The 21,072-nt window shown below is 57.9% G+C and overlaps 4 protein-coding genes across 4 annotated transcripts; 3 read left to right on the top strand and 1 right to left on the bottom strand.

Moving 5' to 3' along the window:
- Positions 1-2,636: 2,636 nt before the first annotated feature.
- On the top strand, positions 2,637-4,911 carry BXZ73DRAFT_100585 (uncharacterized protein; the record flags this gene model as incomplete). Its single annotated transcript, XM_048014620.1, has 6 exons — positions 2,637-3,077; positions 3,688-3,819; positions 3,870-4,056; positions 4,116-4,149; positions 4,218-4,404; positions 4,870-4,911. 6 exons carry the CDS (start codon positions 2,637-2,639, stop codon positions 4,909-4,911), a joined length of 1,023 nt encoding a protein of 340 aa, XP_047878816.1.
- A 1,880-nt stretch (positions 4,912-6,791) lies between these two features.
- BXZ73DRAFT_76893 (p115 like vesicle tethering protein) lies at positions 6,792-10,042 on the bottom strand (the record flags this gene model as incomplete). Its single annotated transcript, XM_048022534.1, has 12 exons — positions 6,792-7,028; positions 7,083-7,195; positions 7,246-7,299; positions 7,361-7,611; positions 7,669-7,781; positions 7,846-8,300; positions 8,351-8,411; positions 8,462-8,698; positions 8,752-8,838; positions 8,887-9,069; positions 9,156-9,343; positions 9,499-10,042. 12 exons carry the CDS (start codon positions 10,040-10,042, stop codon positions 6,792-6,794), a joined length of 2,523 nt encoding a protein of 840 aa, XP_047878815.1.
- A 1,242-nt stretch (positions 10,043-11,284) lies between these two features.
- On the top strand, positions 11,285-13,702 carry BXZ73DRAFT_89536 (P-loop containing nucleoside triphosphate hydrolase protein; the record flags this gene model as incomplete). Its single annotated transcript, XM_048025323.1, has 11 exons — positions 11,285-11,338; positions 11,462-11,513; positions 11,579-11,655; positions 11,712-11,833; positions 11,886-12,127; positions 12,182-12,313; positions 12,365-12,715; positions 12,768-12,829; positions 12,879-13,331; positions 13,394-13,543; positions 13,592-13,702. The coding sequence occupies 11 exons, from the start codon at positions 11,285-11,287 to the stop codon at positions 13,700-13,702; spliced, it is 1,806 nt and encodes a 601-aa protein (XP_047878814.1).
- Positions 13,703-18,308: 4,606 nt separating this feature from the next.
- BXZ73DRAFT_100581 (uncharacterized protein) lies at positions 18,309-19,993 on the top strand (the record flags this gene model as incomplete). Its single annotated transcript, XM_048014619.1, has 5 exons — positions 18,309-18,380; positions 18,440-18,586; positions 19,405-19,480; positions 19,535-19,604; positions 19,681-19,993. 5 exons carry the CDS (start codon positions 18,309-18,311, stop codon positions 19,991-19,993), a joined length of 678 nt encoding a protein of 225 aa, XP_047878813.1.
- Between the last annotated feature and the right edge of the window lie 1,079 nt (positions 19,994-21,072).

Genomic DNA, 21,072 nt, shown 5'->3' with positions numbered 1-21,072 from the left:
CGCGTGTTTGGGTATGGTATGACGCTTTTCCGCGTCCTCAACGGCCAAGCTGACGTGTTTCGCGGCAGACTGTGGTCTGGTGGTGGTACACGACGATCTTATCCCCGTCTGCCACCTTGGCGCCCCGTGAGCCACCCCGAGGCTGAAATCGTGCCCATGAAGCATGCGTCTGCGATGCAAGGAACTTGTCACATCTATGGCGACTGTCGAGAAGGCGTTGGCGGAGGTGCAGGAGCGGGTGGGTACGTGTGCTCAAGAGAGGATGCCGCCTTCGGTGAGTGCCCCATTGATATCATGCGTCCCCCCTGTCGTCACAGCATAGTTATACTGTCGCTGTGATCTATGGCGTAAGACGTTTGTATGCCCAGATTTTTGTGGCTACATTGGGAGAGTCCGTGGTAGTTCACGGTGCAGCTCGCGCTCTCACAGACACTGCCGTCCTCGCTTCGTGCTCCCAGCTTCATTGTCACGAGGATGCTTCAAGTCCTCATTACGCGGAACAGTTGGTTGGGTGGTAACGAGCTGGAGGGCTCTCATAAACCCATAGATAGAGGGGATGTACAGTACTTGTAGGATGTACATGCCTTCCAGTTTCGCCTTGCCATTCGAGTGTTCACCCAGCCCTCCGAGCGACACCAACTGTTCAATAGGCACCTGTTACTTATGCGAAACTTGAGAGGCCGTCTGGAATCAGGGACCATGTGGTTGCGCCCACGATTCTGGAAGTAAGCTCCGGTCACGGGGAGTACATGACGTCTTCGGTGTGGCGCAGGAGACGTCAAACCGCCCAAGAACTCAGCCATAAGAATATATTCAGCTTCCTATACATCGTCAGACACGTTTCGAGGGGTGGCAAGGTGGCAGACGGGTCGTGTACCACCACCAGACCACAGTCTGCCCGAAACACGTCAGCTTGGCCGTCGAGGACGCGGAAAAGCGTCATACCATACCCAAACACGCGCCTGATGCGCTCTTCAACATTCTATGGACGTCGGGGGATCTAACGAGGGAGAGGGGAGAAGAAACGCGCTCGCGTCACCGTTGGCGATTTTTCGACCATTTCGATTTAATTTCCCATTTCTCGCGACGCGCGTCGCGTTTTTCAGCGCCTGGACAAGCTTTCTGCACGCAGCTGTAGGGACTTGGCGACTGAGTGAGTCCTTCGATCAGCACGTGTGCGTGTCATTTCTGAACTGTAATTTGACCTTTGCTTGAACTACTACCACTTGGTCTTGCACTGATCTGCAGGCGTATGGTCTTCGCAGTCGTTAGTTAAATAGAACGATGAAGGGGGGCGCACGGAAATTGTTCAAGGTTTTATTGCAGCCAACAAGATCGCGCGTCGCGTGCTCAGTGCGACGCGGGCTCCGACCTATGTGGCCCCCGGTTCGACCCTGTGCACGACGACGCCAGGCGTTCATTCAAACAGCATCTAATTTGATGGAGCCCAGTACGTCCTCCTTGAGGCATATAACTCGCCCAGATGCCCGGGTCCATTCCAACACCATTAGCTTACGTCTGTGCGCCAACTTCTTCAAACTCGCGCTGCTGTCCGCGGAAGCAACCATGACTATATGCACGACCATGTCGGCCACCCTCTCCCATTGTTCGTTCTTCGCTTATACTTCGGCTTCACAAGTTTGGACTAGGATGCGCTTATTGCGTTTTCCCAGCTCATCCCCATGATAGCTTGAGGATCACCGCGACACGCAATACATATGCCCCCCCCCTGCACTGGAGGGCTAGCAAGCCCGAATAAGATGTAAGACGTCCTCCAGAATGGCCTTGTATACGCATAACGGACCTCCTGACCCTGGCACCGGCCTGAGTGCCGAGATGTCAGTGGTTGGGCCACCAAGGTACCGTAGTACCGTACGTTGTTCATGGACGCCCTTTCCTCCGCACGACCTCCTGAGTCTTTATTGTTCCCCAGCGGCACAACAGATGCGGCGCACGATGTTGTTGTACATCACGCACTGTGACCATGCACAGGAAGCCACGGAACGGGCCAGGCCGGTGCACGGGAACAACATCGTCCAAATTCGTCGTCCTCACGGCCATGGCACAGACGCCAAGGATAATCTCGATAACACCGCTGGCCTTTTGTGTCTAGTGCCACCTCGGGTCCCTTGACGATGAGCTGTTGTTCCTCGTGTGCAGCGTGAGTAGCTTCTTCTGATCGTGGTGGACCCACAAATCGCTCTATATGTACGGCGACTTCGTGCCGTACATACACACTGAGTACAACCTCGGCTGCACGCCCTTGCACGCCTCGAGCCACCTGCCTCCTCCCTGCGTTCGGAATTGCTTCCTCGTGTATCATACCCGGACGCTTCTCCCGAAATGACTGCTCACCGAGAGACGCCAGGTCCTTCAGCCTATAACTCAATCCACCAGCTCACCGCTCCCGCCCGCCCCGTCCCTCCAGTCATCATCGACAATCTCCTCCTCCGGCGCCCGGACAGAAAGAGGTAAAGAGGTCATCCCAGAAACCACTCTTTTCTATCCACGGCACCGAAAAGGCATGGGAGAAAGCCCTTGAAACTTCGAACATCCAGCGCGAAGTCCCTCAGGAGTCGGTGCGGTTGGATGCGAAAAACGCTTGCTTCAGCCCAGACACGACACTTAACGACAATATGGCCTATGCCCCTCACGACCTTTCACGACCCTCACTTCGGCAACATCCTAGAAGCAGCCGCTCCCGCTCCTACCACATCGCCGTTCCTCACAGACCCCGCAAGTCCATCTACGATGTTTTCGGAATGTGGGGAGTTTCGAACCCGCGCGAGGAAGCCGGTGAAGAGAAGAATCTCTCGATCACGATGGACAAGTCCGTATGGCCGCACGAAGCAAGTGAGTCCGGGCCTCTCATGCCAGACGCCAACCTCCAAGCGCGCCAACGACTTGCGGACGTGCTTGGGCTCTCCCCTCTCCAACACCCCTTGGAAGCGGACGCTGTCAAGCCGCACACTTCCCCGGTGCATGGGCGCGTACGCGGGAAGACCTCCCGGCGCTTGCAAGGCCTCGCGGCCTCGCGGGGCCTTCGAGTGCTCGCTCCTGCAGCACCTCTCAATGCGGTACGCGCGGTCGGGCACGCCATCAGCCCACGCGGCGTGCGCGCGCCATCGTCGGAAGCCGTCGTTGGCACCGCGCGCAAGCAACATGGAGGCCGCGCGACGACGAGCAGGTGCCGCCCTGGAGTCAGATCCCAACCCTGGACCTCTCGACCCAATCGCGCGGGCGCCCCCGCGGGCGCGTTCCCGCTCCCGCCCCGGACTCCATTCCCCAGCCCGTGGCGGCAGCCGCTCCGCCACACGCACACGGCCACGCGCGCAAAGAAGAAGCGGACATGAACGCCACGACTAATGCAACGTTGCACGAGCACTCGCAGCACACCCCCGGCGCCATTCCCAGAGCTCCGGACTCACCTACCTTACCACGAGCCCACCGCCCCGCCAAGACGAGCCCGCGCCGCGCGAACAGCCCTTTTCCCCGCCCCTCGCTAGCTGTGGTGCCCGCGAGCCCGAGGTCCCACGGACGATTCGCACGCCGCGATCTGCGGAGGCGCGCGCTCCGCTCCTCTTCTCGTCATTCCTTCTGCCGTTCACGCCCTCTCTATCGCCCACCACGCCGCGCGCCCCCGAGCCGCGACATGAGCCCCTGCCACCGTCCCCTGTGTCTGTCCAGCCAGAGGACGACATGGATCCGGAACATGGGCTGAACAATCTGGCTCACGCAAACCTGCGAGACCATTTGGATACCGAGAACCTCGTGTGGCGCATCGACGTGTGCGCAGACGCGGTCGTTCAAACGTCCCTTGTGAGTGCATTCGTTTCTGCCTTGCTCGTACCATGCTAACCCCCTTGCAGTGTCTGCGGGCCTGCCCGCTGCTTAAAGATCCTGGCGCGATCGCCGAGCTGTGCGAGCACCGCTTGACGGAAACGCTGACGCGCATCCGTCGGGCTCTCGAGAAGACCCCGACAACTTCATCGTCCAAGGGGAAAGGCGCCACGCCTGGCTCACCAGCCACTGCCAAATCATGGCTTCTCTGGACAGGTGCGCTACACCCGCTTGTTCTCCCGCGAAGGCTCCCACTGATCGAGCACGCCCTCCAGGAACCTCGTCCACTTCTATCGGCTCGTGGACCATGTCAGTCACACGCCTCCCCGCATCCACCGCCTTGCGCGTGTCCTGGACAAGCTCGAGACTTACGACAGGAAGTTTGCGGATCTCGCCCGGCGCATCGCGATCTCGCACGAGAAGCTGCGCGCGATCGATCTGCGCACAGTGCATGAGTTCTTGGGGGGCGTCCGCCGCCAGGCGCGCCAGAAGCAGGCTCAGATCCGAGAAGACATCAGGGAGGCGAAGGTCGCAATCACGAACCTTCGCAGGCAGAGGGAGGATGTAAGCGAGGACGCGGACCGAGGGTCGGGGCCGGAGAGGCAGAGACAAAGGAGAGTTTAACGTTACCAATCACGAACCATCGACGCACGCAGGACCACAATGAAAATCTCTCATCGAAACACTGAACGAACCAAATCTCGACATGGACACGACATTGGAGGGTTGACGGACATGTACTCGATACTCCATCCAGGTGTAGCTCTATAACCTCGCCGCTCTTCACTCGCATTTGTACCACTCATATATTTCATCGTTTACATTTGGAAACTTCTTCATACTCTTACTAGGACCGCTCGCGTGCTACTCGGCACAGCGGGCATGTTGTCGTTCACTGTCGTCATCTTACGGTCTACTTTGCTCTTTTCCTGAACATTCTCTCCTCTCCTCGCGCGATCGCGGCCTCCCTCAGCCTCAAGATGTCGACGAAGGCAAGCGCGTGGTCCTATTTATTGAATCGGGCGAGAGCCTGGTATCGAGGAGGAGCTCGATCTCGGAGCTGAGGCCTGAAGTCTGTGGGACTGCAGGTCAGTGCAACGGTCCGGAGGCTTGGGCTCGAGGAGAACGAAGCCTGATGATCCGCTGCGGATGATTCAAGTGATGCGCCGGCGCAACTTGAGTCGCTGTGTGGCTTGGATTCCACGCTGTCGCACCGGAGGAAATGAATGGATTGAGCGAAATACGACACTTGCGCTCCCTTCCAGCGACGGTCAGATCCCCATGCACGGACGCGTTGGATGGCTTTTGAAAGGCAAGGCGTTTAGATATTGACGGAGACGTATCTGCTTGCACTGTGTTCACTGAAAATCTTTGCGACGTGAAGCAGTGGACATCATATTTCAAACGCACGAGCAGGTTGACATCACTGTAGCGTAAATGGCACTCAACTCTAAAGTCGTGCAATACAGGGTAACCACGATATATGAGTGGTCTACTTCGCAAGACAATGGATAGGCGAGTGGGTGATACAAGGATCCGCAGGGAAGGTTCCGGTCGGTGGCTATGACATGAAAAAGTTGATGAGCAGCAAGAAATGAATAGATAAGGGGACAACGATCATACCAGGATAGGAGAAGCAGCTGCACGAATGGAATGAGATTCACTATGGCATGCGACATGGAAAGTGCTCACCTGAAGCGACCACCATGGTAAGAGCGAGGATAATCTGCTTGAACTGCATGATGACGGAGATGTGTCCCAGGTGAGTGCTGCTGAGAGCCTACCTCCGTGGACCTATATACCCTGTTCCGCCGTGCGTTTATGCAGCCAGCGTCTACACGACTGAGTCACAGCTGAGCACGATACATGGGGCCGAGGAGACTGCATGCTGTTAACGTTGTGAGAACACGGTGAATATTTGGAGTCCGGCTAGGGTATGTCGGATGCATGAAACAGGCCAGCTTCCGGCGAGTTCCCACAGCGAGACAATTTTTCACAAACATACGTACACAGCACTTACTCCACGTCCACCTGTAACACGTATAGAGTGATTAGACGGACAGGCCCGCAGTCTATGAACGGCATCGTGTGAGAATGACAGACAGAGAGTAGTCAGGAACATGGTATGGGAGCAGCGCACCTGAGCGTTAGAATAGTTTGGGGCCCGATGCCGGGCATAGTCTCTCATCGTCAGAATGGAGACCATCTAGGTTTTCCGACGGTTCGGGCCGCCTGAAGGATATCGAGGAAGGCAAAGCACGTTTGATGAATGCAGGTGACAAGGTACATCGTGAGAATGAAGCCGCTCAACTGGTGCCATCCATTAGCTGGTAACCCGGCAAGGGTCGCTCACAGACGGATGCGCGTCGCGAGGCCCCCCAGTGTAACTTGAAGCCTCAGGCTGCTTGCGGCGCTTTCGCGGAAACCAGGAACAATGAATAACTGGCTCTGCACATATTTATTCAGTCGATGATAGATGCCTATTGGCCTTATGTGCCCTGAATCACTCACCCGTGAGCGGGACGTATTGTCGTGCACGCTGAAGACTGTAGACAACCGCGGAAGCGCCCGTATATCACAAGCGCCCCTTTTTGAGGCGCGCGGGCCAGATAGGCCGGCCCTAAACTCAACGCCGCCTGGCCTGGTGGCATTAATATTGGCAGGCGCGTACTCTCTATGCTGCACAGGGGTTAGTAAATCCGGGAACGGAAACCAGACCTCATTTCTGGGGACGAGGGAGGGTGGTGCAGCTCTCGTGACGGTCACGGCGGGAGGACTTCAGTTTGGCGGCAATATTGTTTTCGACGATAAGCCAGTGTCTGGATTCGAGGTAGGCGCGTTCCCGGGAAGTTAAGAGTCACCATTAAATGCCAACATATACTCACAGACCGCAGCGAGCGTACAAGTCCTGAATTGCCGAACCATCTATCCCTGCTTCTCTTACAATCCCATCACTCCTCTTCTTCTTCATCTTCGTCTTCATCATCATCGTCATCATCCTCGGCCTCGTCTTCGGACACCTCCAGCCCCGCGCCTCGCATGCGCTCTTTGTCCTTCCGCCGCTTGCTGTTGAGCTCGTCGAGGAGCACAAGCAGATCCTCCTGCTCCTTCTCGACGTCGCGCTTGCGCTCGTCGCTCGTCTTGAGCTGAGTGGTGAGCGTCGCCACTTGCGTACGGAGGGCTTCGACCTGGAGCAGTGCCGTATCAGGATCGTAGGGTCGCCGTGAAGGCGGGGCACGGACCTCGGCAGACGCGCCGGAAAGCGCCTTGAGCTGACCCTGGAGCTTCTCGATCTCTGCGTTCTGGCCGCGGATGACGTCGCGCAGGGACGCGATGAGCATCCCGCTCTCTTGTCCTGCACCCACGAAGTCAGCTCCGTGTCTGGCGCGGGTGTGTCCGACGCACCTGCAGCAGACGAGAGCGCGTTGGGCTCCACGGCGATGCCCTTCTGGATCGTGTCTGTGCAAGTCAATGTCAGCTCGCCTCGGCGTCTGCGGGTAAGGACGCGGAGACGACTCACAGTAGTTCGACTTCCAGAAATCGACGAACGCCCAGTCGAACCAAAGTTCGCCTTCTTCTGCGTCAGCTTTTACCACCCCGGCAGAGGCTGGAGGGGCCCCGCTTGGGTGTTTGTGGCCAGGCGCGGTCGGGGAGGCCACTACAGCGACGTCGGGGCCGACGGCCTTGAAGCGGTCGTCGTCCCGCAGGCGGACAATGCGGCCTGCGAGCGTGTCAATGCCGAGACGCATGAGGATCGGGTGGATCGTCGCCCTACACGTCACGGCGTCAGCTTTGGACAAAAAACGGAGGACCCGAGAAGGTGCGCACCTAGTGACTTCTCCGGGCTCGCGGTTGAACTCGTAACACACCCCAAGCAGGAGCGCACATAGACCGGGAATCATGTGGTCCTCTTCTGCCGTCTGGTTGATGGGCTCAACAAGCTACGCATCGCTGACGTTAGTCCCGTGTTCGAGGTAAGCGAGCCGGAATGAAAGGCAGACTTACCGCGCCCAGGGCTCCTGCCTCCAAGAACTCGCGCACAGCCGGCGGATCCTCCCACAACCACTGGATCAGCAGGCACAAATACCCGACACAGAGTCGATCCCATTCCAATGCCTCCCGATCAGGCAGATCGGTCCGTGCCCGCGCGAGGAACGCCAACGAGAGGTGCTCGCTCAGGATTTGCAGAACAGACTGTGGCTCGTCCGCATCGTCGTCTGGCGGGGGAGGTGGTGCGGAACCGCCATCAGCGGGGACGAAGAAGGTGCCACCAGACGCGCCTCCCGCGGACGCCTGCGGGACGATAGAGCGGGCAAGGGCCTTGGCTGGCGAAGAGTAGCGAAGGAGGTGGGCGAAGAGGAGTGTGGCGAAGTGTGTGGTGGTCACCGAGGGGATTGTCAACGGAGATACGGGGACGGTGGTGAGTGCGTACAAGAGAGGCGTGACTGGTGCCTGTGAGCCTAAACTAACATTAGAGAAAACGGGAAATTGGAAGGATAGGGAGACCAACCAGGTGGCGTTACCATCGCTCGAACGATGGCTTCTGATATTTCCTCTTTTTGCACGAAGTTCTGAAGATGACGTCAGTATATGCGCCCAGCACAGATTCCGGGGAGACTACCTGGAACACGGTAAGCGAGGCAGTCCGAAGCTCCATGTTGTCCCTTGTTCTCCGCTCCCCGTCAATGATACCGTTGTACTCGCCCTGAAGCACGAGCTCAACAAGGGCATCGAGGGCAGATGATGGTTCCAGGCGATCCCATTCCTCGCCGTTCGTGTCCGGCACGGGCATATACGGTGTCACGGCCATCTCAGCCAAAGGCAACGAAGCCAGGTTATTTGGCACTAGGCGGAGAGCCTGTCGTAATGTAGTCAGCGCGCATCGAACAGTCCCGCAGTGAAACGACATACATGGGTTTTGATAGACGTCGGCGCGTTAGAGCACAGACCCAGCTCGACCAAACAACGCGTGCATGCCATTGTGAGCCCGTCGGGAGGCTGTGAACTCGATTAGATGCAGTGCGTCGACAGAACAGAGGAACTTACCCCTGCGTGACGCGCCAGGAGACCGATGACACCAACTACGAGGTCGACGTTTGTGGGCTTCTGCGGGACATCCCAGAGTTGTAGCGCAAACTGCTGTGGTGTCGGTTGGTCCAACGGCAGTGATGCGGGGAACCCGACAAGGGAGAGGAGGGCAGGCGGTAGTGATGAGCCGCGGAAGTAGCTCTGGAGTGTTACCGGATGACCAAGCCATGCGTGGAGGGAAGCTCGTCAGGGTGACAGGATGCGCAAAACATGGCGGCTGACCGTACATGATTCGACTGGTTGAAGCGTAGTAGGCCGTCCACGCACGTGAGGGCATCCTGGACGACCACGCCGCCTTCCGTGCCCTGCTCGTTCACGACGATGTTGAAGAGCTTCTCAAATGCGCCTTCGAACGCCATAATCTTTTGGATTTCGGGACTTTGCGAGATAAGGGTTTGGATGGTGTACATCGCCTCTGTAGACACATAGACTCTGTCAGTCGACAACATAACCTCGGTATATGCTATGAAATCAAAGCTCGGCCGCCGTTTGTGCACACCTCATCCAACCCTTTCCTCCTCCTCTCCCGCTATACAGTGACCGCATGAAAGAAGGCAGGAAGATGCTCACCATTTCGGATAATCTCTCGCTTCTCATCCAGCAGCGTAATCAGGCTAGTAACTCCAACTGGCGTCTTGAGGAAGTACGCTTGCACGGTTTGCCTCCGATTCTGGAGCAAGAGTCCGAGGAATTGGAGTGCAGAGAGGCGGATGTAGTACGACCGGTCGGCCATGAGCGCGAAGAGTTTCGGCGGGACCTTCTCGTCCGAGAGCACGGCGTCAGTGAAGGCGTACCCGAGCTCGCGGGACTGCGCGGAGCCGTTCTCGTCGACCTCGCAGAGCGAGATGAGGGTCTCGAGTACTGCCTTTCCGATGTCCGCGTCGACCTCCGCATCGTTCTGCAGCACATCGAGAAGGCCGAGGAGTGCGCGTTCGCCGACATCGGCTTTGCAGTCGCGGGCGAGGCCCTTGAGCGCGAGGACAGCTGCGCGGCGGTCGGCAAGGAGGGTGGAGGGGGAAAGGCGGTCGGCGAGGCGGGCGATGGTGTCGGCGGCGGACTGCGGCTGTCCGGTCGGCCCGCGGAGCGCGACGTTGATCTGGGAGAAGAAGTCCATGCTCGCTGGTGCGGAGGATGAGCAGACGTCCGTCCTGCGCAGCGACGAGGGCGCTCGACACAGCGCGCACGGGGGACACGCTCGACACGTGGTGCCGGAGCGAACTGGGCCGCCCATCCGACTTTCTCGGAGCCTCACACCATTCGAACCATAGAATATGGGATGCCTAGGGGAGACCACATTTGAACGACTGAAGCCGTGTTATATAGCATAGGCGATCTACACATCTCTCTCTCTGGAATGGTGCCACGATAAGTAATGCCAAAGGCGTACGATGCCAATGCGTTGAGTCCAGCGCCGCCTCCTGCCGCTCACCCTTCAATGCTACCGCCCACCCACTCTCCGAATGACACCCAGCGCGTGCCTGTGGCCCAGGGCCGGTCCGCATGCGGACTGTGAGCAGGTACCGCGCAGTTCCGGCAGCGGATCCATGCATCTCTTCACGTCACTGTGTTCACCGTTCGATAATACACGTTGGGAGTGCGTAATCTGAGACCACTTCAAGGACAATTCGGGACTCAAAAATTTCTGTTCCATGTGGCGTGGACAGATCGTATGTCGGGGACCGAAGTACTGAACTTTCGCGACCCCTTTGGCATGGGTGTGTGATCCGCGTTGGCGTCTGTGATGTTCACCGATGACCGTACCTGAGGTGGCAAGACCGTACATGATACTGATGACCGTGTACTGCTCCGCACGCTCGTGTACGCGCGCGCAAGGCCTCCCAAGTTCCGCCCCCAACAAGTTGGGTGATGCTTGGCGCGTGCGCTTGGAGGCGCTTGGTGCCGCCCGTAGGCGGCAAGGGGCCGCTCGGCAGTGTCCGGCGCCACTTTCGCGGGGAGAGTCCGAGGCCAGCAGAGGCCAGCACGCTTGAAAGCTCTGCTCCCTTCAGTAAACCGTCCACCTCATCGTCGCGCCCACGAAACACATGGCTGCGGTCGCCTCGAAGCAGACACATGCACTATGTTCCTAGGAGTTGACGCCGATCGGGGGCGAGAGTGCCGGCGAGTCGTCGAAAGCGCCTCCGATCCGGAAGTTGTCGCCCGAGTTCTCTCCCGCAACCGGTCATTCCGAATACACAGGCGTGCGCCCTGCCACGCCTCTCTGACACACCTCTAGGAAGATCGGCGTGGACGCCCTGGGCTGTACCCCGAATCTCAGATTCTACCTCTCAAATGCTCATATTGCCATGGTATTCTGCTCGCCGAGCTTCTGCCCTGCTAATTCCCCGCACCCACGACAATGTCCGCGACCTCCACTCTCCGCAATGGAAACGGACAGTTCCACGACGAAGAGGTCTGTCTCCTACTCTGTAGTATTGGAACGTCTACTCATTATGCAAAATCTCAGAGCTCTCACGAGAAAGGAGAAACGCTGAGCTTGCGCTGGGAAGGACTCTCTTACTCTGTCAAGAAAAAGTCTATTCTCGAGGGTGTCTATGGAGAAGTATCGACTGGCGAGATGCTCGCAGGTGAGATTGGTCTCGCAGAGCGTCTTTGGTGGAGTTTCTGGCTGATTTCGTGTTGCGCCGACTAGTTATGGGCCCATCAGGTGCAGGAAAGTCCACGCTCCTCGACCTTTTGGCCCGTAGGACCACGCCGAGCGCCGGAAACGTGCGTCGATGCTCCGCACTGATGCTCCCCTACGCGGTTATACTGACTTCATCAAGGTCTCACTCAATGGAGAGAAAAACTTCGACATCAAGCCCCTGGCATCCTACGTTGAACAGAGTGATGCGCTTTTGGGCGTGCTTACAGTGAAAGAAACCCTGTACTTTTCTGCTCGCCTCAGGTACGCCACTATGTTTCATCGGAACGCTGGCCTGACTCGGCCTTGCTTCTAGCTTGGATCCCTCGACTCCGGCCGATGTCATCCATAAGCGCGTCGGGGCCACCCTTCGTGACCTTGGCCTCACCGAAGTGGCCGACAACCGCATCGGGACCGCGATTCAACGCGGAGTGTCGGGCGGTCAGAAGCGCCGCGTGACTATCGGCGCATCGCTCGTCACTCTCCCTCGAATTCTCTTCCTTGACGAACCGACTAGCGGCCTAGATTCCCGGACAAGCACCGAAGTGCTGTCTGCGAGTGCGTCAATCCACTTCACCGTCGTCGTTGCGTGCTGATGTGTTCATCCCCCAGTCAAAACATTTGCACAGCGTCATGGAGTGATAGTGATTGCGACGATCCATCAGCCGAACTGGGAGACGTTCTCTCTCTTCGACAAGCTGCTCCTTCTCGCCCATGGAAAAGAAGTATACTATGGCCCCATTAGTGCGTTTCTAGTTCTAAATGGCAGCACCAGTCTCTTAATACTCCCCACAGGCCGCCTGGACGCATATCTCGCCGATGGCCTCACCCATCCCGTCCCTGTTCACGCAAACCCCTCCGATCACGCGCTCGATGTCGTCAACACGGACTTTATGGCTGACTCGGACGAAGCCCTCACACACGTCACACACATCGAACAAGCATGGAGAGACTACGCCGCTCGCAATCCACAATATCATATGCTCAATGCGCGCTCCGGCGAGAGCGCCCTCCAAATGCAGCCGGGTACCAAGTATGTTCAAGGTTTCAAGGTCGGATTGAGCAGGACGTGGTACCTCATCCAGCGGAACTGGATCAACTACAGCCGCAACTTGCTCGCTTATGGCGTGCGGCTGGGAATGTACCGTGAGTCACTGTTCTTGTCCATTGATATATTTGGTGTTAATATAGGGTGTAGTCGGAATGGGCATCTTGCTCGCCACCGTTTGGGTCAATCTCCCTCAGACCTCTGCCAAAATCGTACGTTCCCTGTGTCTTCGGAAAATGTCTCCCCTCTGACTTGGCTCAGAACGACCGCCTTTCCGTTCACTTCTTCTCCGTCGCGTTTCTCGGTTTCATGTCCGTCGCTGGCATCCCCGCCTTCCTCGAGGAACGCCAGGTCTTCATCCGCGAGCGCCTCAACGGTCAGTACGGCGCTGGGCCCTACGTCCTCGCCAACTCTCTCGTCACGCTCCCCTACCTGTTCGCCTGTGCGCTGCTCTTCGCGGTGCTCAGCTACTGGTCGATCGGGCTCCACCCGGGTGCGGGCCCTTTCTTCCGCTTCCTCGGGATCCTCTTCCTCGCTGTGTACGCGGCCGAGAGCCAGTCTGCGCTGATCGCGGCGATGGTGCCGATCTTCGTCGCGGCGCTCGCCCTCGCGAGCTTCCTGAACGGGTTCTGGATGTGCGTCGGCGGGTACTTCATCAAAGCGGTCAACCTGCCACGCTTCTGGTATTACTGGGCGCACTTCATCGACTTCCAGGTGCGTGCCCCTCGTGTTCGATGTCGTGGTCTGGAAGACGGCTGACACGGGCATCGTCGCAGACGTATGCTTTCGATCTGCTGGTGTATAACGACCTCAGGGGCCTGACGTTCGCGTGCGAGACGCTCGCCGACGGGTCATGCTTCTGCGATTACCCGTCTTCGCTTATCGCGCAAGGCCAATGCGCGCTTGCTGGGGAAGATGTGCTTAATGTGAGCTCCAGTGCATCTAGGCGCTATTGTCGCTGACGGCTCCACCAGTGGCTCGACATCAACGGGATCTCGTTCAAGCTGTACGCGTCTATTCTCCTGATGATCGCCCTGGTCTACCGCCTTCTTTTGTTCATCGTTCTCTCTGTGAAGAAGCGGTAGTGGCGGATGGCGTCGCGCGCATTCTGTGAGGATCGGATGTCCTGACTATATATTGTCGGGTGGTTCTGAGTATACGATACACATATATTCGTCATGTTCTTCAAATGGGTATACATGCTAATCCACCCCGAACCCGCGCGCCAAGAGGCGGAACCCGCCAGTAGTGCGCCCCCATCCTCGCCTCAGCCCTGGATCGCCCCTCGTCCGATTGAGCAGGCGCGCCGCCGAACGGACCTCGCGCCGGCCTCGTGTTTCGAATCGCCACCGCAAGGCTCTCCGGCTCTAGACGGGCATTGGGCGGAGGGCCACCAACTCCGTGGCGGCCGGCGGTCGGGGAGCCGACACACGCGTGTACCTGTCCATGTCAACAACTGTCCGCGCAGATCCATGAGGAAAGCGACATGACATATTAATGGGCGCCGGCGTTGTCGATATTCGGAATAGAACCCTTGACTGTCTACGCCCACGGAGGATCCGGATTGGGCCCGCTGAGGTCTTTTCTAACCCGGGCTGGAGCACGAATTATTGCACGTACTGAATTATGATACCTAGTATTCGACCACGGACGTGGCGAAGCAGTGTCAGAATAAATTGGCGACGATGATAATGGTCCTTACACCCTAAGCGAAATCCGGAAGGACATGGCATTTATGATACTGGCTTGTAGAATTAAGAAAACCTGCTGTAGACAGTGGGGAAAGTCAATACTACGAGGACGTACAATAAGTAATCTATGAAGAATCCATACACCACAAGAGTCCGCCGATGCGCCCCGAAAAGAGAACAAGAGAAAACCCCGTCAACGCGCCCCGCGCCCCTCCATGCCTTTGCCACGACCCACTCGCTCATACGGCCCCGCGCCGCAGTGGCACGCACGTCGCGGAAAGCGCTCGCGAGCCCGCTCGAGCGAGATCGTCGGACGCGGACGACGCCAAACTCCTTTATGAACGTCTTATGCGCGGTTTCGCAGCCGTCGACTGAGGGCACATTCCGCTCGTCTGTCGGTTCTGTTCATGATTATAAAGCCTCAGCCTGCGGGGACCACGTCGATGCCGACTCGATCAAGCCATGGTGTCACATTCAGTAGTGACATTGGAGTGACAAGCGCGCCAATATCGAATGGACCCTCCCAGTTCTAGCGCTTGACTTGAGCTACCCACTGAATTTGCTACTTCGTCCACGCTCCCGCTCCTCCCGCATCACCCCGACGGCTCGTTTGTGGCGAGGGCTGCACTCGAGTCCGTCCGGGGCGGCCTTCAACTCCCCGTATCCGCCACGGTCCTTCCTCAAGGCATCAAGTTCACCAGAACATCGACCACGACCGGTTGCGCGGCGTGATGTCTGGTCGAGCGAGGAAGTAGTGGCATACGCTTTGACGGAGGGGCTCGATGCCCTGACCAGTGAGCGTGTGCTATGCCCTTTGCGCATTCATGACAACCTCCACGACGACGGCCACGGTGAAGACGACGGCTCGCCGGCCCACCCGGCCCATCCTCCAGCGTCCCCGCCAGCCCCCACGGCCCCCAGTGCCATCGCCGACCTACACTTGGTGTCTTCCACTCCGGTGTCCCTGATCTAGTCCACTTGACCGCCCGCCAGTGCGGCTCTACTCTCGGTAAGTCGTCTCGTCCTTGTGCTTGCGGTCGTTTGTTCAAACGTTTACTCTTTCCTCCCCCGCGTCCCTCCGCTCCGCTCCAGGCCGTCACTATGAACCAGGTCTTCGTTTATCCTCCACCTAGCGCGTGTTTGCTCCGTGAGCCGCTCAGCCGCGACGCCCCTCCACGCTCCTTTTTGCTCGGCAACTGCGGCCGTCTTTGAGCTTTCACTCGTCTGTTTATCTCTCTAACCCCCGCAGACCCGGAGCCCCCCCGCCTGGGAGGCTCGATTCAAGACGCCCCGTCCCCCCTCCTTCCCACTGCCCCGCTAGTCGTCCACCCTCCTTCCCACTGCCCCGCTAGTCGTCCACCCTCCTTTGCACTGTGCCTGTCACCTCCATGGGTCACGTCTCACTTCCCTTTCCTCGTTTGTCGCATGTCACTGTTTTTTGTGTTTGTATCACTTTCATATACCATCCTCATGCAAATTTGTTGAAGTTCCGATGACGTGTGTCTCGTCGCTGTTCAGGCCAAGCGGCCTCGTGCTCTTCGCGACACCGTCGCGCGTGCACGCGATGAGAGCGCACTCGTCCACGCGGCCAATGCCGCGGGCCTTGTCCCCCGCTGAAGCGCAGAGGAACTCGCAGAGTACATAATAATACCCCTGCTCATTCGTGGAGGCCGCGTGGTATGCGAGGGATGTCCTGGCGCGCGCGGGGGACGTCGCAGTACTGCTCGCGGCACTCCGCCCCACAACGCCCAACGTAACCTGCTCCCGGACCAAGCGGACCAACTCAAACCCAGACCATTAGTGTCTTGAGGAAACTTGAACCCAATTTCAGGAGAAAGGCGATGGCGACAGCGACTGTGACCGCGACGTCGACAGGAAACACGACCGCGAGAGCGACGCGCGCGCTCTTTATCTCAGCCTGCCGCGGGCGTGTCCTCAACGAGCCACAACACTAATCTATGCATCTGAGTTGGCGCGCTGGGGTGAGTTCATCCAATGCACGAGGAAACCGGGGCTTAGCGCAGGGGACTCCGGCTGCCTGAGTCCCCCGCGCGAGCTCTTTGAAGTGCCACAAAGCCGCCGCCTGCCTCCGAAATGCAAATGAGGCATCTTTCTTGGTTTTTGGATGCCATGTGCGAGCCCCGCGCGCCACAGTGGGTGCTGCTGTGCGCGGCCGTTGTTCAGGTTCTCACCCGTCGGATCCGGCCGTCCGAGTCGCCCGCACTGCTACCTGATCACAACACAAACACCCATATATTCCTGCAGACCCCACACACGCACCCTCTTTTCCTTCTACACAGTCAAGGCATTTTACCTTATATTGCTTCTATGCTTTGTAGAGGTTGATGAAGTGGCCTCCCCAACGTCATTCCTTTCCCACAACCCGGTCTGATCGGGCGACTCCGCGGGGGTACCTGGCTGGACCTGACCGGACCTGGTCGCCCAGACGGTACCTTCGGGGGAATTTGGGATCCGGTCAGCCGACTTACCCGAGCGCTGAAGTAGGAACATGCACTCTCATGCACTGAGGTGGTATTCTTCCCGTGTTTAGTCGCAGAGCTTCACGTCGGAGTGTTGTTCGCCGACGAATTCCCGTACTTTGTGTGGGGCATCTGAGTTTGCTGGACACTCGTCGGGGCGTGTGTGATCACGAAATGGCCGGGGGCTGCACGTGCACGGCGTCGGAATCGGCATATATGAGCATATACGACTCCTACTGTGTTGTTCTTGTAGATCATCGCATGCGACGCACAGAGCGAGTCCAACATCAGTCAGAGCTGGCTCGGACGGAGCTGGTGCGAACACTAGTTATCCATGCTGTCCGTCGCGAGCAGATTCTCAGCGCTCTACTTGTGGACTCATTGGATGAGTGCAGCGAGCATGCGTTTGTGGAACGCGAGCACCATCAGCAAAAAAGCAAAATCATGCGATACATTGGAAAGGCTTCAAATGACCCACGGAAATTCGAAGCCCTTCGAATTTATCGTAGATCTATGCAAGTCATTCCAACGAAGCCCGGTAGGTCGACGAAACGGGAGTGTTATTAGTATGTCATGTCCCTGAACATACACAGAGAAGTAGGTGGGAGCGACGTGAGCAGGGGCCGGATAGTTCGAAGTATGCGCGCCCTTTGCGCGCCCTGGGTTGAAACTCGCGAGCGCGGCAACCACGTGATCAGGCGGCTATGGCAAACTTCGCAAGTCCGACCGGGCTGTCCTCGCCTCTTCTTCTCTTCCTCCCTCCTCCGTTGTCTTACCGCCCTCGCCATTTCTCTCCCTCTGAGACTGCAACCTTTGATGCCCTGCTCTTTCCGCGCTTTTCTACACCCGGACAGCAAGTGCGATGCAGGTCTGAGGCAGCAAAGTACGTTCACGGCCTCCCCCTGATGGTGTACCCTTCTCACCCTCCACATCCCAGATGATAACATCCCCACTTCCAGTATATCGAATCTTCGTCACCTTCTCACCGCTTTCTGCACGCATATATCCACCTGCACACTGCGCAACGTTGCGCTATCAGCGAGATTGGGTGCGTGTGGCCCCAGTGCGAGCCCGGGTCTCCGACGCTTGATATCGAGGACAAGGGGAAAGATCGGGGAAGGTTTAGACGGGATTATAGGCCATGATACGGTGAGAATCTGGTCCGTCTTTGTGTATGTGTTTCCTCATGAAATCCTGCTGACGATCCCCCGCATATACCTCGTGTTTGCTCACCTCTCCTGTGTGGTGAGCAATTCGTCGACCGTCTAGAGCTCGCGTTCAAGTAAACCGGCCCTCCCTCGGTTTGAAGGTGGCCCAGTCAAATATCGGCCTGGCGGACAACCTGTTTGGTGAGTTCCCACTACGTCCTTGCGTTGGATTCTCCCGAGACCCCACAGATCCTCACGGACATCCTTGCTGCTGCGTGCGCCCACCACGTCGTGTTTACGTTCACGGACCGGTGCGCCCCTCTCCTTTCACCCGTGTGCTCATCATTGAGACGGTTACCTCACGCCTTGCCGATGCGCCGCCTCGCGTCCCCGCGCTTGCGCGGGATCCCCGCCGTCGTCCGGCTCGAGCACGTCGCGTGGACGGTCCGATGGATATCCTGCGACGAGTGTGCAAGGGAGGCACTCCTCGCGGACTTCCCCAGGCATGGATGTGTCGGGAGCGTCGCGCTCTTCAGGCGACTGGGTGGCACCTCCGCGGCTCGAGCAAGCGCGTCTCACCGTTCCTACGCGCGTGCACGAGGGACGTGAACGGCAAATTGAAGGTCTTCATTGTCGTCGTGTGCGTGCAGGTACGTGCCACCGCCTCGGTAGGCGGCGTGGGCGTTGACGCTTACGGGGACGGGTGAGTGCGCCGACTGTGCGGTGCCATCGAACTTATGCACGGTGCCACGCAGCTGCCTCCCTTCCTGCACATCCTCGGGCCGACTCCCGCGTGTAGCATGCCGCACAGCGAGGTCTTGATCGCCAGGATCACAGATCTCCGCAGAGCGGCCCTGTGTGATTATCCTACGCTCCATGTATACATGTCTGTATGTAATAGTTACTTTGACCAATACAAAGTTTCTTCCTGTTGTATTTGATGTGTGAACGAAGGTCAGACGGCCGACGCCGGACGGTGCCAGGAGACCTCGGAGCACTGGACATTGGAATGGCTTCCAATGACTCCGAAGACATTGCAATGACTTGCAACCCTCCAACATAGCTATCTATTGAAAGTACAAAGATTTTGTAACATTCCAGACATTTTATTCACTTCCAAGCCATTCCAATTAAAACGCTTTTTTGCTGATGACGCATCGAGCGTCGCTGCCGAGGGCCGATCGACATAAACCTGAGCGCGTCTGCAGGAAAATCCGAAGGGAGCGACGCAGAGATTCGTTGCAGGTGCGCATCGCGTCGCCTCTTGGCTTGGGCCCTCTTTAGCAGAGCACGTCGCGTCGCGATGCCTTGTGGGGCGAGACTCGGGGTGGGGCGATGTGGGGACGAGAGCGCCGAGAGAACGATATCGATGGCGCGGAGCGGAGTTCGCGCGGGTGTCTGGATGACGCGTGCACGTGCTAGCGGCGGCGATGTACATCACCGTGTGACTATTAACTCTTTCCCAGAGGCCGTATGCGTCAGCACCCTCTACCTCTGCATCGCTGCTTTCACCGTCTGGTACCTCCCGCTTTGGTACCCCCAAGGTATTTATACCCCAATACACACAAGAGACCAACGAGGCTGAGCGTTGCTTGTAGACACTTGGTCTGTGCCTGATCCGCGACTACGTTTGCGACCGCTCCGTGCTGACTGGCAATCTGATATGATGTTCGTCCCGTTAACGGTCACCTCCTTGAAGAAACGCTGACTGATAGATATAAAGGGCACCTGCTCATCTTTGCAGATTCTTTGACTACGAGGGTTTTACATTTACCGTCATCAACCCCTCTGCCGTAGAATCCCTGCCGGGGCTTATAGTCTCGGATCCTCACCTCAACCTCACCCCGAGGGACCTCAGGAAAGCAGTGTGGGCGACGAACAGAGCTCCGGAATTGGCCTATATGCTCAAAAAAATTCGCAAAGAGTCCCCCATCCTCGCTGGTGTGAGTTCCTCTTTGCTTCCAATCGTCAACACTACGAACGGCTACATGCTTCAACCGAACGTAATCAACGACTGGCGGATCCTCGAAGCCTGCCTCCTTCACACGCATCAGTAATTCCGCAAATGTCTGGTTGCCTGGATTGCCTGAAGAAAAACATTCAGACATTTCAGACACAGACCAGGCAGTCAGGCAACCAGCCTGCAGACAACCACGGCTCATCACTCCGTAAACTTTGGGCCCCTTGATGGGCCGCCTCTCAGTGGGCATCAGCATTCGCATGAGCTGCCACATGCCACTCGCTCAACGATGAGTGCCAGCGCGACAAGCCGTATGTACATGAGAACGAGCGGCAGGTACCGCACTCGCGAAAACGTTGCCATCGTGAGGACTTGGCATGCGCACGACGAGCTGTCGCGTGCACGCGCATCGCGCGCAGTCCGAGCCGATACGCGCCGTAGGGACACGCGCACCTCATCGAGCACTGTCCACGCAGAGAGAGCGTGCCCATGCCGCCCAAGTATCCGTACAATACGAAAACTAGACCTAATAAAGAAAGAAGACGCATAAACAGGTTGTGGGAGGGCGGATAGCTCAAAGATGCCTGAGTCGTACTGGCAGCGGCACGGAAGAGATAAGCTCCCAGTGGACGAGCGCGAGAGGCCGGCCTACTCACCTGGTGGCAGCACGGAATAGATGACGTGACGCGGAGTGACCCAGCGTTCTCGTCATGCTGTCCGGGAGAGGGGCTCTGTCGCGGCGTGTAGGCTTGCCGGGGCACCCGCTGGGTCCCAGGATTTCACGCGAGCGGACGCGTCGGAGCCTGGCGGCACGTTGACGACCTGGCACGGTGGGTGCGTGCCGGCGCGGTGTCGGAGCCTGGTGGCCGTGTCGACGGTCATGGTGTGGGGATGAGCCGGTACACGGTGAGTACGCACCTTGCGCTTGTCCAGCCAGGTTCCGGTCGGTGCTGCCATGCCGCCCGTGCTGTCAATTTAACTTGTGAGACGTGTTCAAAATGTGCGAATCCAACCAGCAAGTCCGAAGTGCGCACGCATATATCAAGAATGAATTGCATTGCTCACCTCACGGCGTTGATAAGTTGAGGGCATAGTGATCACCCGCCTCGTCCCACACGTCGCACCATACAACAGGTCGATCGTGCCCTGCGGTCTGCTCCGCAACGTGTCTGCGTG

The sequence above is a fragment of the Epithele typhae genome, assembly GCF_022376455.1.
Source record: "Epithele typhae strain CBS 203.58 chromosome Unknown BXZ73scaffold_18, whole genome shotgun sequence".
In the NCBI taxonomy this organism is placed as follows: Eukaryota; Fungi; Basidiomycota; class Agaricomycetes; order Polyporales; family Epitheliaceae; genus Epithele; species Epithele typhae.
The sequence above is the reverse complement of the archived record's forward strand: the minus strand, read 5'-3'. Positions and strand labels throughout refer to the sequence as shown.